We start from the raw sequence: 15,128 nt of genomic DNA, 5'->3' as shown, positions 1-15,128 counted from the left end.
ATCGCCACTTTAGCGGGAAAAATTCCCGCTAAAGCTGCGATAAGGCCCTTGGTAATATGCCCCATGGTTTTTACACCTTGTGCCTAGGTAGAGCTGGAGGTATATGGAAATCATCTGATGGAGACTTGCACGTTGATTTGCCACTAGCTCTGATTAGGTTCTTAGTATTTGACAAAATATGGTCCACAATTTGCACGATAACGTGCAATAATCGATTGCACCGGTCATTCCGTATTATTGATAAGATCCTATTGTCAATGTTACAGTTGTTTGCACCTATCTTTACACTTTTATTGCAAATTGAACTACATGTTGTGATAAGATTTATTATAAGGGAGAAGTAGTGTAAACGTGTATGCATGTATGATCTATCATTTTATATTATTACTGAAAAAAGTGATAAATTGGTCCTGAAATCTGATGCAAACATGGAGAAAAATACTTTTCCCCCATGGGATTTCCTGACTGTGCATGAACAAAGTAACATCTATATCTTCATAGTTTTAACTTTATTACAAGTAATGCCTAGTGCAGTGTCACTTTTGCTTTTCTTTAAACATATATGATCAATTGAGATAACAAAGCTTCTAAACCTTATTTTCACTCTGTGGTTCTATGTTAAATTTAGGAAAGGGGGATGCATCTGGAAAACCATACAAACTCACGTTTCATTCTCAGAGGAAGCAGCGATTGGAACTGAAGCTCAAGGTGGTCGATGAATTTGGTAACTACTGCTCCCCTCATTACAAGGGAACTGCATTATTCTACAAACTAACCAAGGAGGAGGTAGCAAAAAACTACACGCACCCCATCTCCCCAGATGAGTATGAGCAACACCTGACACCAGTCTGCAAACTGCCTTTGACTTTGCCTAAGGTAAACGTTCAATATAGAATTCCATGTCAATGTTTTATTAGTTGTTTGTCTATGTAAAATATACTTGTGCAATTACTTTCCATAAAATCATTTTAAAAGGTGTGCGAAACTCAATGGGTCAAACTTGAAGTTAAGACAAAATACTGTAGTCTCCAACACACATATCCGCAGCTTTTCTTTTCTCTGCCAAAAATATTGTTGAGAAAATAAATCATTGCAACATTAAAATATTCTTTTAAATTCTTTTGCAATCCTGATAAAAGTTTGTGTGCCCACGTCCATTGTGGATAGCTTCGGGGTAACCCATGATGATGGTCGGGCATTTACTGTACAAATGTGCTCGCACCTACTCTTACAAACCAAAGTCAACATGCATACTTTACTGCAACATGCAGCAGCACAGATATCTTCAACACATCATTCATGTTATTCCATCACGTGTATGTTTACTACCTAAAGCAACAATCTCTTGTAATATTGTGCTAAAGATACCCAACCGCTTTCAGAGCTCTCATTCTGGCTGTGCCCTCATAGGAAGACGCTGCTGGGCTGATTGGAGTGAGAAGAGGCATACTGTGGTATAACAAGAATCCTAGGACAGATGGTCCACATGAAGATAAAGAAAGTAGGGTCAGCTGTAAAATTCACATTCATATACCAGGGATGTGCAAATTTGCATGCTGACTGATTTGAAAATGGGAATGCAATTCGTGATGAAACCTATGTATTAATTGTTAATTCGCACGGGGGTCTCAAAATCACCTGCTTAATACATATTATTAGGCCGGTCAGTATCTAAGACCACTGTAATTGGCTGCAAGGAAAACGCATGGCAGTCCCACAAGACCTCAAACCCAGCATTTGCTTTTCCAAACAAGAAACATTTCAAGTCAGCCATGTTCCTTAAAGTAACCGGAGTTGCTTTTAATAGGAAAAAGTCTTCCATATGAGAAAACACTGGGGCAGGACTCATGAAGGGGAATGTGTTGCATGTCACTTCAGACACCATCCCCCAGATTCATCAAAGTCCTGTTTTGCGAGTCCTTAATAGCGAATATCAAGGAATTGCTATTAAAGACTCGCAAAACGGGATGCATGTAGAAATCGCAATATTTTTTGCGATTTCTACTGCTTCCTTATTTGCGATTCGCTAATTGCTAATCGCAAATAAGGAATGGCTTTTCCATTCATTCCTATGGGCCTATGGGCCTAAAGGCCCATAGGAATAAGGAAGCGATTTCAAGGGTGCCAGGGTGTCCACAGGACACCCTGTAACACCCCTGAAATGGTAATGATGGTAATGTACACTGGTGTTGCGCACACACATGTCCAAAGGACATGTGTGTGCGTAACATACAACTTAGAAAAATGCACTAAAGTGCATTTTTCTAAGTTTTCGCTATCTACCACGTAGTTAGACTTCGCGGTAAATAGCGGCCCCAGATTGCGAATTCGCAATTTTTAAATGGTACATGAATTGCATTTAAGGAATCTCAAATTGAGATTCCTTAAATGCAATTATTCGCAATTTAGCGATTTCTAGATTTGCGATTTTTGCATTTGGTATGATGAATCCCAAATGCAAAAATAGCGCTCGCAAAGAGCCAGATTCTCAGAATCTGGCCCTTTGCGAGCCGATTTTGGCTTGATGAATCTGGCCGCATATCCCTTGTGAGTCAGTTACCACCTCCATTGAGGTGTAGGTAACGGATCAGTTGTTCGCCACAATTGCAGCCACAAACAATTGATATATAGTGCGATTCATTATTAAGAGATGGTACCTTTTTCATGTCCCGTCCCGCAGTGGATCGCAAAATGTATTTAGTAAACAAAAATATGCCGTTTTGTAATCCCAAACCATATGAGTTTCTGAATTGCAGCATTTGCAATCTCAAAATGACTTCGTACAGATGGCTTGTAATGAACAGACAAAATATATTTCAAAATGATAGCACTGTTGTACTGCGCAATGATTTTGGCAAAATGACAAAATCATATCGTAAGTAGAGTCAAATGTGACCCTTCGGGTTGATATGTGTGATAAATAAATGGGCATTTAAAATGGTCATATATGTTAAGGTGATGTTAGTCGACAACTGACCTGAATGATCTTTCAGCTAGCACTAGGTTGGTATGATCCCTAGACATACACTATGTAAATCACTTCAATTATCTTTTTTTTAGCTAAACGGAGGTCTACATTTTCTGTTCCAATTACATCATACATATTGGGGCCTATTCACGGGAAAAAAACACAAAAATAAAACGGTGGGTGGAGATGTACATCTCTGCTAGAAGATACATTTAGGTGTTTTCTTCTCATAAACATTGTCATAGAATAGCCTGTAAAGTTCTTCACGACAACAAGCCCACGCGCTTAGCTTAACACCCAAAGCCATGTGTCAAAAAGAAGTATATTAGGAGAGCAACAGAATTCCGGGGACTTTTTCATCCTCAGGATCTTCTGGATTACTAGCATGGTACTTTAGCCTATTTTTAGTCATTAGTGGTGCATTGCAGATAGACTTTGCAAAAAGAACAAGGCATTTCTTATTCAGCGACACTTCTTGACTTGGTATGACCAAACGCAGCTCTGAAGGGCTTTATGATTCTTGATACATTGAGTGGAGCTGCAAACCAAGGTCAGGCATTTGAACACCAATCTAACATCGGTCCTTCTGTATGAAGCAGAAACTAGGAGGACAACAGTGACCACCAACATCAAAGTTTCAACTCCTGTCTGAGAAAATTATCCAAATACGCTGGCCAAGCACTATCAGAAACAACGGCATTTGGCAGCAGACTTTCCATCTCTCTGCTAATGAAGAAATCATGAAAAGATGCTGGGACTATGCAACATCCTACCCAGCCTGAGGCAGTCACCAATGACCACTCTACAAATGGAGAGTAGGCATACACGTCTTTATTCTTCAGCGTGTAGGCATGATCTCAACATTCTACCTACATTCACGTAATTACACTCCAACGCTTATGTCACAGGTCTACGGAGTCCATCAGGAACCAGAGGAGTTCCATCATTATTTACTTACACAACACTACATCTCCTACTTTGTTAAATAAGAAATCCAACTTTTTACAATAAATATATAGAAAAATAAATAAATACATAAATAATTACAAATACATATCAAATTAGAACTCTTAATTAGCCATCGTGTTGCTTGGATCACATGTCCTGACCTGGTCATCTGAAACCAGGAGCTGGCAGTCGAATTGTTAGTGATCTCCATAAGTGAGATGGCAACAACAGCAGTTGCAGGATCATTAACTGTCTGACAGGACCTAGTCTCTATGGTGACATCGGTCTGATGAGTGATGAGCCACATGTCTGAAGTGAGAAGAATCTAGTAATGGGTCTGGATGGTCGAAGCAGTACTTGATCTCCTTTCTTCAAAGTTATATCTCTCACATGGCATCACTTGCCAGCATATCTTTTCATTTTTCATTTGTGACAACTTTTCGTTTGCGTCCAGAATATTTTGTGCAAATGTCTTTCTCAGTCTTTGATCTGAGGTAACTTGGTTGTCATGGCTCTCGCAAGCAATAATGTTGCAGGACTTTCCCCTGAACTTAAGTGAGGGGTAGATCGGTAATCTCAAAGAGTTATATTTAAAACATTCCCAAGATTGAGCTTCTCCTATGTAGCAAGCTACGCAGCTTTCTTTAGAGTACTCATGAATTGTTCCACAAGGCCATTGGCCTGGGGCCAAGGAGAAGTCCTTTTCTGATGCTTTGCATCGAGATAGCTGAGAAGGTCTCTGAACTCTCAACTAGTGAAGAGTGGACTGTTGTCAGATTTCAAGATCACAGGGATACCCCATGTTGCAAAGATGTCATCTAATCTTTCAATAATCTTTTCATGAATGATTAATAAAATATCTTCCACAAGAGGAAAACAGGAGTATTCATCAGCAATGGCCATTCATTGATGTCCATTCTCAAGAAGACCAAAGAAATCGACTGCAGTGCTCTCCTAAGCATGGTTAGATATTTGTGACATGTTTAAAGGGTGATGAGTAATGTGTGATGAAAGACAGTTGCATAAGTGACAGGCCTTTAACTCTCTATCAACCCTTCCATCGAGATGAGGAAACCAGACTCTGTCTCGAAGAGCTCTCTTTGTGGCCCTATTCCTCGGTGTGCTTCATGTGCTACCTCAATTACTTGTTGTCATAGACTCTCTGGAATTACAATTTGTATACCTTGCAAGACAAGACCTTCCTGAGATCCAAACATTTTATCTCTGACAATTCTGAATTTTAAGTACTCACTGTCACTGGTGATCGGTTGTGAGCAGCGTGAGTCAGGCGCTGAATGAGAGGTGATTTCTGTGCAAGCTGAGAGCAGCTAGGGGACGTGCTAACAACGAGCTGTGCTTTTAAATTGTGTATTCTACTGAAAATCATTTGGAGCTTCTGAAATAATTTTTTAATCTTGTGTTTGAAGTCGAGTGACAGACTTCCCACATATTATATTTCCACTCTGTTTTCCCCCTGCACTTACCTGGTCGGTCCCCGGTCCGTCACGGCTGTTGTGCCGCTTGTACGGAGGGACCCGACTCCTCCCCCTCATTTTCTTTATAACGAGCCATAACCATCGACCTCGCTGGTGTGAGCAGCGTGAGTCAGGCGCTGAATGAGAGGTGATTTCTGTGCAAGCTGAGAGCAGCTGGGGGACGTGCTAACAACGAGCTGTGCTTTTAAATTGTGTATTCTACTGAAAATCATTTGGAGCTTCTGAAATAATTTTTTAATCTTGTGTTTGAAGTCGAGTGACAGACTTCCCACATATTATATTTCCACTCTGTTTCCCCCCTGCACTTACCTGGTCGGTCCCCGGTCCGTCACGGCTGTTGTGCCGCTTGTACGGAGGGACGCGACTCCTCCCCCTCATTTTCTTTATAACGAGCCATAACCATCGACCTCGCTGGTGTGAACAGCGTGAGTCAGGAGCTGAATTAGAGGTGATTTCTGTGCAAGCTGAGAGCAGCTGGGGGACGTGCTAACAACGAGCTGTGCTTTTAAATTGTGTATTCTACTGAAAATCATTTGGAGCTTCTGAAATAATTTTTTAATCTTGTGTTTGAAGTCGAGTGACAGACTTCCCACATATTATATTTCCACTCTGTTTTCCCCCTGCACTTACCTGGTCGGTCCCCGGTCCGTCACGGCTGTTGTGCCGCTTGTACGGAGGGACGCGACTCCTCCCCCTCATTTTCTTTATAACGAGCCATAACCATTGACTTCGCTGGTGTGAGCAGCGTGAGTCAGGCGCTGAATGAGAGGTGATTTCTGTGCAAGCTGAGAGCAGCTGGGGGACGTGCTAACAACGAGCTGTGCTTTTAAATTGTGTATTCTACTGAAAATCATTTGGAGCTTCTGAAATAATTTTTTAATCTTGTGTTTGAAGTCGAGTGACAGACTTCCCACATATTATATTTCCACTCTGTTTTCCCCCTGCACTTACCTGGTCGGTCCCCGATCCGTCACGGCTGTTGTGCCGCTTGTACGGAGGGACGCGACTCCTCCCCCTCTGAAAGTCTCATATCCGGGTTGTCACCTATAAAGATAGATGAGAACGAGACCGCGCAGCGGACGGGCGCAGCGGGCGCGCCAAAGGCAAGCCCGTCTGCGCCCGTCCACGCCCGGAACACGGCCTCGGCCAGTTATGCTGCCCGGTCCGGGAGCGACACTGGTAGGATCACTTGGACAGGTGAGGACCTTCTGTCCTTTAGGCCAACGCTGTTATGTAAAGCCGCTAGGGCTGATTTATCTATAGATACCCTACCTCAGGTATGTTTGCATTGTGGGGTGGCCTTCGGCATACACAAACCGAAAGTTTCAGTTGGCCCCTTGACCTGCAGTTTTAAAGCTGGCCTGTTGAATTGCAGGTCGCTACCAAAACATGCTGAGGACATCTGGCTATTACTGGAAAGTGCAGAGTGGGACGCCCTATTTTTGACAGAAACATGGCTGAATGACCATAATATGACCACCATTTCCTTAGCGGTACCTCCAGGTTTTAAATTGTGTCTCTCTAATCGAGATGAAAATAGAAGAGGTGGAGGTGTGACTTTTATTCTTAAGGAACAGTACAAACTTACATCCTCGGCAACTACTACGATTGCAGGGGTGGAAGGATTGCACTTTTGCTTCCAAATTTCCTCTCAACAATCCTTAGTGGGCTTTGTTATTTACCGACCCCCGACTTGTTCAGAGGAAAAGTCTATTGCGCTTATAGACACGATTCTCCAACACTCCCTCCTCCATCCGCATTTTTTGGTAGTGGGGGATTTTAATGTACATGCTGATAGTGCCGACTGCCCCCAAGCGGAGCAGCTAATCTCCACGCTTAGTGCGGCCAATCTGCCGCTCATGACCACAGGACCCACGCACAGAGCAGGCCACACGCTTGATCTAATATTCTCTAACATCAGGAACATGACAGTGGAGGATCCACGGCCACTGCTGTGGACAGGTCACGCTCTAGTCTCTTTTACTATTACGGCACTGGGAGAAAAGACGGGGGTGGAAAACGTTCGGTTTTGCAGAGACAGTGGAAAAACTTGAGACCTGAAACTATCGGCCCAGCCTTACTTCGTAACCCTCCGCCCTTAACCGACAATGCAAATACTAATGCCAATGCTATGAATAAATGGATCAATGATATGGTGGAGGATGTTGCCCCTGTTAAATGAGCAATGTCACGGAGGGAATCTCCCTCGGCCCCTTGGTTCTCAGAGGAATTAAAGGCAAAAAAATCAGCCTGTAAAAGATTGGAACGACGGTGGAGGGTAAACTATTGTGAATTGGCAAGTGCCCGCTACCGGGAAGCCATTCGAGAACTTCACAAATCAATAAGAAAGGCTAAAAAAATATATTTCACCACCTCCATTCAGCAAGCTGATCATTCAATTAAGGAAGTTTTTAAAATAGTACAGTCTTTTTTAAACATAGATGTATCGAGACAGAGGTTGTCCCTTCGGCTGCACTTTGTGACAGTATCTCGGAATTTTTTGATAATAAAATTAAAACAGTGTACAATTCATTTTCCTTACCAAGACCCACGGAAAAAGAGGATAAGGATGCGGTGAGCCACTCGCAGATGTTGTTATGTCAATTCCAGACGTTCACGCTACCTGAGGTCCTGCAAGAAATAAAAAGGTGTAAATCCGGGTCTCCTGATGACCCTTGTCCACCCAAGCTCTGGAGCCTGATGGCTGAACAAATCGCGCCCGTCCTCCAGAATGTGTGGAACACCTCTATTTCATCAGGTGTATTTCCAGATTGCTGGAAACATGCCACATTGCTTCCTTTGAAAAAGAAAGCAAATGGAGATCCGGAGGATCTTAGTAATTTGCGCCCAATTTCTCAACTGGCAGCTCCTGGCAAAATGCTGGAGAAACTGGTCCAATGACAATTAAATAGGTTTGTGGAGGAAAACAACATTCTGCATGAAACCCAATCGGGCTTCAGGGCAGGTTTCAGTACTGAGACCGCCATGATCGAGGTGGCCGAGTCAGTGAGGTGGTCGTTGGATTCAGGGGCATCTGCAATGCTGGTGCTCCTGGATCTATCGGCCGCCTTTGACACGGTTGACCACGGAAGGCTGTTGCACCGATTGGCAGAGGTTGGATTACAAGACCAGGCGCTTGGCTGGCTTCATTCCTATCTGTCTAATAGATCCCAGAAGGTAGCGCTAGGGACCTTTGTGTCTAAAGCTAGGCGCCTGGACTGTGGTGTACCACAGGGCTCGGCACTCAGCCCGCTGCTTTTTAACATTTATTTAGCTCCACTTTTCACTTTAATTTCTAACTGGGGTGTCACGGCAATTTCATATGCCGATGACACCCAGTTAGTTTTCTCTTATGCAGAGGCATCAGAAGCAGCGTTTGCTAACTTTAAGAGCTGTCTTCGCGACATAGCCTGCTGGATGAACACTAATAAGTTGAGGCTAAATGCCGGTAAAACAGAGGTGCTTCTCTTTGGGAAAGGCCCCACCCCTCTGCAGAGATTTGGTGGCCAACCGAGATGGGCACGCCCCCTACCCCCAGTATTAAGGCAAAAAACCTGGGAGTACAGTGGGATGTAAACTTATCCTTTTTGCCCCACATTCAACAGGTGGTCGGAGGATGCCTAAGTAAATTGAGAAATTTACGGAAATTTATCCGGCTGCTGCCGGAGGAATGCCGTAAAACGGTAATCCACGCTATGGTCACCTCAAGGCTGGACTATGCCAATGGTCTATACTTGGGCCTCCCGAAATACCTGATTCAACGGCTACAAACTGTCCAAAATGCGGCTGCGAGACTGGTAACGCATATTCCATTTAAGCAACACGTCTCTCCGCATTTGCATAGATTACACTGGCTGCCGGTAGCTAGCAGAATTAAATTTAAGGCCCTAACCCTGGCATTTAGAGCCTTACGTGGATCATGCCCTCAATACCTTAAGGCCCGTCTTCCCAGATATGCTCAGTTGAGACAGCTCTGTTCTAGCTCCGTGCTCCAACTCTGTGTACCTCGAGTCAGGCGGGCTCGATTAGGGGGCAGGACCTTTGCTGCCAGTGTGACGCAGCTATGGAACACCTTACCATCAGCTATTCAGCTGGCCCCATCTGAAGTCATATTTAGGAAGGTACTGAAAACGTGGCTCTTTGAGTAATGAAAGCTCGTTCTTCTCCGCATCAGGCGTCTGCCTGTCCTGTTCACCTAGCGCCGGGACACCTCCGCCGAGGTAACTGCACGCGCTTTACAAAACTCGGTATTATTATTATTATTATTATTATCGGTCGAGAGTGCTTGTTCCAAAATTGGTGAGCAATTATGTTTTTCAATTTCAGCATATCACCATCTTGGCTCAAAGCAGAGCCAATTAGGCCTAATGCATGGCAGCTGGTGTGCTCGATTTTACAATTAAGTTTATGTAGCCTTTAGCAATCTTAGATGGATTACCAGGGCAGTGTAATGGCACAGTTGAAAAATAATCAGTGGGAGCTTTATCTTTTGCTGGACGATGAACAATTGTGTAGTTGTATTCTTGTAAGCTCAGAGCCCACAGTTAATACGAAGACGCATCTTGGCTTTAGCATTGCCAAATAGTGCTTGATGATCGGTCACTACCGTGAAAGGCTTTCCAGATCAGAACACATGGAAATATTCACAAGCCCACAACACAGCCAAGCTTTCTTTATCCAGCTGTGAATCAGCATGCTAAGTTTATGACAAGCTTTTACCGGCATAAGCCACAATATGCCTTTGGACAGTTAGCTGTGCATTGTGCTGTGCAAGAATTGTGCCTAACACAACAGGGCTAGTATCAACTGCAACCTGTGTATTAAGTTAGGGATGAAAGTAGGCCATTTTGGAAGCATTTTAGGTGGCTTGCTAGATTCTCTTGAAACGTTTATCACAATCACATGATCACTGAAACACCGCATTCTTTTTTGTCAGTTCTCATAACCGTGCACAGACCGTGGCAAAGTCTTGTATGAATCTAGAATGGTGACTGGCCATTCCAAGAAATAAATGTAACATAGACATTTCCTGTGGGAGATTAGCAGTAGATAGCACTTGTACTTTAGGTGGATCAGCTGTCATACCCCCATCAGAAAAGTTATGGCCAAAGAATTTAAATTTTGTCTATTGGAATTCGCATTTGTCAGTCTTTAAAGTCAAAGCAGCATCATTTAGCAAACAACATACTTGCATGAGAGCTTTGTCATGCTCTTTTTAAGTAGCTCTGAAGACTAATATGTCATCACTGTAGATGAAGGCATTTACCCCAGGCTGTATAATATGTTGAATGATGTCTTGGAAACTTTCTGCAGCAGAGGATACACCAAAACTCAGTCAATGATAGCAAAACAGATTCATTTGTTTTGAAAAGGCTGTAATGTACCTGCAATTCTCTTCAGGTTTCAACTGGTGATATCCTAAACTTTGCACCAATCAATTGAGTTATCATATCAGTAATGTGTGGTTCAGGATGTCACCTACTCTTCTTGATTGCCTTGTTGGCCTGATACATGTCAATTCAAATGTGTACAGCTCCTTCACTGTCTTTTTTGGGGCCTGCCACAATGGGAGCAACCCATGGCATTAGACCAGTGGAGCGCTCAATGATATTGTGTTTGAGGAAACAAATACGTTCTCTTTCAACAGCTTCTTGCAAATCAAATGCAATTCTTCTGTATCTTTGGGCAGTAGGATGTGAACTCTCATGTATATGTAATTGTACTTTCATAGTTTTGAGCTTTGGCAACCCATGAAATAATGAAGGAAATTGACTTGCTGTTTCATTATGAGCAATTTTATTGTATTTCACTAATGTCAGTTCCATATAAGAGGCAGTGTTAAAACTGAGCAGACAGGCACTTGGAGCTGTACCTTGAAGTACATGAATGGGTACTTGCACCACTGTCTTTTTGTGTTTCATCATGGCTACAAATGAGCCTTGACTTTCTAAAGGTGTCGACACAGCCCATGTATATACTTTAGTCTTCTCTTTAATAATTTGTGGTAATGGTGACAACTCATGATATTTTTCCTCATGCATAATGTTGATCAATGCTTTGCTATCAATAATAAAAGGTATCGAACACCCATTTATCTTCAAGGGTAAGCTTCGGACAGTGCTTTTAAGTCTTTTTTCATATCAATATTTCTTTCATCTGGTTTTTTTCTCATTTTCGACTAGTCCCACATATGCATGCCTCTCTGAAGTAAACATAAACATTGCACAGTTGTCATTGTCAGTTTCACTTGCAACCAACACTGAGGAACTCTTTGATAGTGATTTTGATGATGATCAACTTTGTTTGGTGTGGATTTGCCTCAGTTGGTGTGACCGTTTTCCCTTATGGGATCTCATCAAACATTGCTGATGCAATGCTTGATCGCCACTTCGTCTTCATGCTGTGACACACTTACTTTTCCCTTTGCCTTGCAAACTGTCACAAAATGGTTTGCTTTGCCACAGCCATTGTAAATCTGTCCAATAGCAGGACATCTACCGTCATGTGGAAACAACAATCCACATATGAAGCACATTTATTTTTCTGTGGAGCCTTCACTTTGCATCCCTCAGCTTTATGCTTCAGCTTGCTTTTCATATTCATGACTGATGCACTTTGGGCACCTTCAGACTCTGTTACCCACTTGTTAATTAGCATGCACTTTAGCTCAGGTAGCCATGAGACTTGCTCTAAGCTCAGAGATATCCTCAGGACTCGTTGTCGAAAGGAATCTGACAGACATCTATCTATCACTCTGAGGCGTGTAGCTTCCTCATTATTAAATTCATTGAACTTGCAGTGCTTTATGAGGAGATCCAGTCTCTCAACAAATTAATCAATGGTTTCATCTATTCTTTGGCATTCTTGGCTGGAGATGGACTATTCATAATCAACATTTAACACTTGATTGACCTTGATATTCAAGGCTGCTTTGATGCAGATGAATGTCACTTCACCATTCTGTGGTATCGTTTTTTTAGGCTTCTTTTACATCTTCACCAGCCATGTTCTTCAGGTACTTGATAATCTTTTTGTCATCTGTTTCACTGTTTGCATCTATAAAGTCCTCAAAAGTGTCTACCCCAGCAATACATCTTTTGACAATGTTGTACGTTTGGCAGTATCAAATGATGGGGGCGGTTTTAAGAAAGCAGCAGCAGTATAACCATTGATGGACAAAAGTGATCCCTCTAATGCTTCTTGTTGAACTTGCTCATGCAAGACATCTCTAGAGCCTTGTGATGTGCTGGCTTCAGGGTCAACCTTGACAGTAGGAGAAGCTTTGGCCTCACCCTTGCTTTCCATTGGAGCTCTTTATTTTGATGGAGTGCTGTAAATTTGTTCTGAGTCCCACTTGGCAGCTTTTGGTGATGGGCCACTTCGATTATGGACAGCTCTTCAGGCCAAACCCCAACCCTCTCCCTGGGGCCACACCACAACAGGCTGTGGTATGATGACTCCCTTTAGTTGTTTCGGTAAGGAGACTAGTCTTTTTGCATTCAAATCATTTGATAAGCCAATATTGTTCTGATATTCAAATGGCTTTGAGCTTAAATGTATCTTTTTATTCAGCTAGTTGATCTCTGCATTATATAACACCAGATCAAAGCATAACTTGCACTGGATTGTCACAATACTCTGCTTTTCACAACCTGGGTGCATCCACTTTAGAATTTTCACTTTCTGTGACATATAGCATTAATTTGTGTAATAGTGCAGTACCTCTATTTGCGGCCTTTTCAGTAGATTCTTGGCCACTAATGTGTAGATTTTTAATTATGTTTTCCTTGTCTGCAAAAGCTTTACACAGGCAGGCGTTGCACTGAGAGTCCACAAGTGCCAGCTTCAATTCCGCACTTCAACTGTGGCACACGTGGCACCCATGAGCGCTTTGTTGAATTACGGCAAACTCTCTAAGAAAGCGCTGTCAATATACGTGTTACTTATCCCCTACTCAGCCCTCGGAACACGCCAATGACTATGCCACACAGAAAGAATAGTTATATTCATCTTTATGTTTCAGCATGCAAGCAAGAACTCAATGTTCAAAACCTAAATTCCCTTCATTACCCTCCAAGGCTCACGTCAGGTCTACGGAGTTCAACAGGAACCAAAAGAGTTCCGTCATTCTTTATGTAAACAATAAACAGGCAGGATAGGTCACCCCCTCCCCAAGCCTGCATCAAACACCACCAAGCAAGCCCTCTCCTGGAACCTTCAAGTGAAAAGTAAAAGAAGAAGGCCAATAAACACCTTGCATCAAAGCCTTAAGGCTGACTTCAAGTAGATGGGTTGTGCCTAAAGTCAGCTTGAAAGAATAGCCCAGGGCAGAAACTGTTGATGAGTCCTGGATGATGGCACACAACCTAGGAAGGGTAGTATGCATGAGTAAGTAGTCTTATACTAGGGGAGATGTAGACTTTGTAGTAGTGAAAAAGAGTTTAAGAGGTTTTCGCTATCAGGACATATAAAGTTAAAATTACATGTCCTACTTTTAAATACACTGCACCCTACAATCTGGGCTGCCCTGTGCCTACCCTAGGGATGCCTTATGTATTAAAAACAAAGGTTTGGGCCTGGCAAAAGAATTACTTCACAAGGTCGAAATGGAAGTTAATACTGCACATACAGGCTGCAATGGCAGACTGAGACATGGTTAAAGGACTACTTAAATGTTGCAGGCCCGCTAGTACCATTTTGTTTACAGGCCTTGAGCATATGTAGTGCCACTGATTGACACAATTAATTTACTTGTAAGTCCCTAATATATCCTGCCTCCTGTAATCAGAGCCTGCAAATTAAATGTTACTAGTGGGCTGTAGCACTCATTGTGCCATCCACTAAAGTAGCACTGTAAACTGTGTCTTCAAGCTTGCCACTGCAGCCAGGGTGCATAGTTGTAAACTGCCATTTCTACCATGCAAAATCTACCTTTCACCTGGCTTAAACTGTTCTTTTAATACTTATTAGCCACCCTTAGAGTAGGTCTCAAAATTCAATCAGTAGAACCGTTGTTATTAATATTTAAAGTTTTTAGTACAATCTAGTCACTTTAGACCGAGGCGAAGTCAAAAGTTACTGCTGACCGCGATGGAGTGTGGTCCGGTACAGGATGTGGATTTGGCTTAGTCTCGGTTTATCTTCGGACTTAGAAGAATTACCAAAAAAAATCTCTGGCAGCTGGCGGTGTCTGAGGATGTGTCGTATTTAGGGAATTGCTGGATGAAGTCACAGGGAAGATTTCTACGCCCGGACTTTGTCACTTTTTTGGAAGTTGAAGATCTTCAGACCCTGCAGAAGCTGCAGGCTGTGTCAGATGAGAGCTCTAGGAGGCTGGATGCCCTTCAAGAGACGAGCCACTAAACAATATTTGCTGCTGTGGGTAAGAACATAGTGGGAGGTACCGAAAAGTCAGTGCGACCGGTGAAGCAGGCAGATCTGTGAGCAATTAGGTTCTGGTCTCCGTTCAGTTCTTAGGCCTAGGTACACAGTGATGAACCTAGCCTGGTGTATGTTTGACTTTCTAATTGGACGTGGTGCTGTGAAAAGCCTCGAGGGGCACTTAGCAGTCATTTGAAGAAATTACAATAAAGAAAGAAGGTGGAAGACGCTGTCCCCGCATTGATTTAATAAGCTTTGAAAAGTGATGAAAAATGGTTTTGTACAACCATGGATTCTGATGATGAAAATGGAGAACATAAGATAAAGTGGTCAAA

General features: G+C 42.7%; 1 protein-coding gene across 1 annotated transcript in view; it reads left to right on the top strand.

Annotated features, from left to right (window-relative positions):
- The window catches only part of DTHD1 (death domain containing 1), a 405,256-nt gene that overhangs the window by 211,706 nt on the left and 178,422 nt on the right, over nucleotides 1-15,128 (top strand). The window contains exon 8 of the mRNA XM_078678971.1: nucleotides 629-876. Within this exon, the coding sequence (XP_078535097.1) occupies nucleotides 629-876 (248 nt within the window). The remainder of the gene's footprint in view (nucleotides 1-628; nucleotides 877-15,128) is intronic.

This window comes from Lissotriton helveticus, chromosome 2_2, assembly GCF_964261635.1.
Source record: "Lissotriton helveticus chromosome 2_2, aLisHel1.1, whole genome shotgun sequence".
NCBI lineage: Eukaryota > Metazoa > Chordata > Amphibia > Caudata > Salamandridae > Lissotriton > Lissotriton helveticus.
The sequence above is the reverse complement of the archived record's forward strand: the minus strand, read 5'-3'. Positions and strand labels throughout refer to the sequence as shown.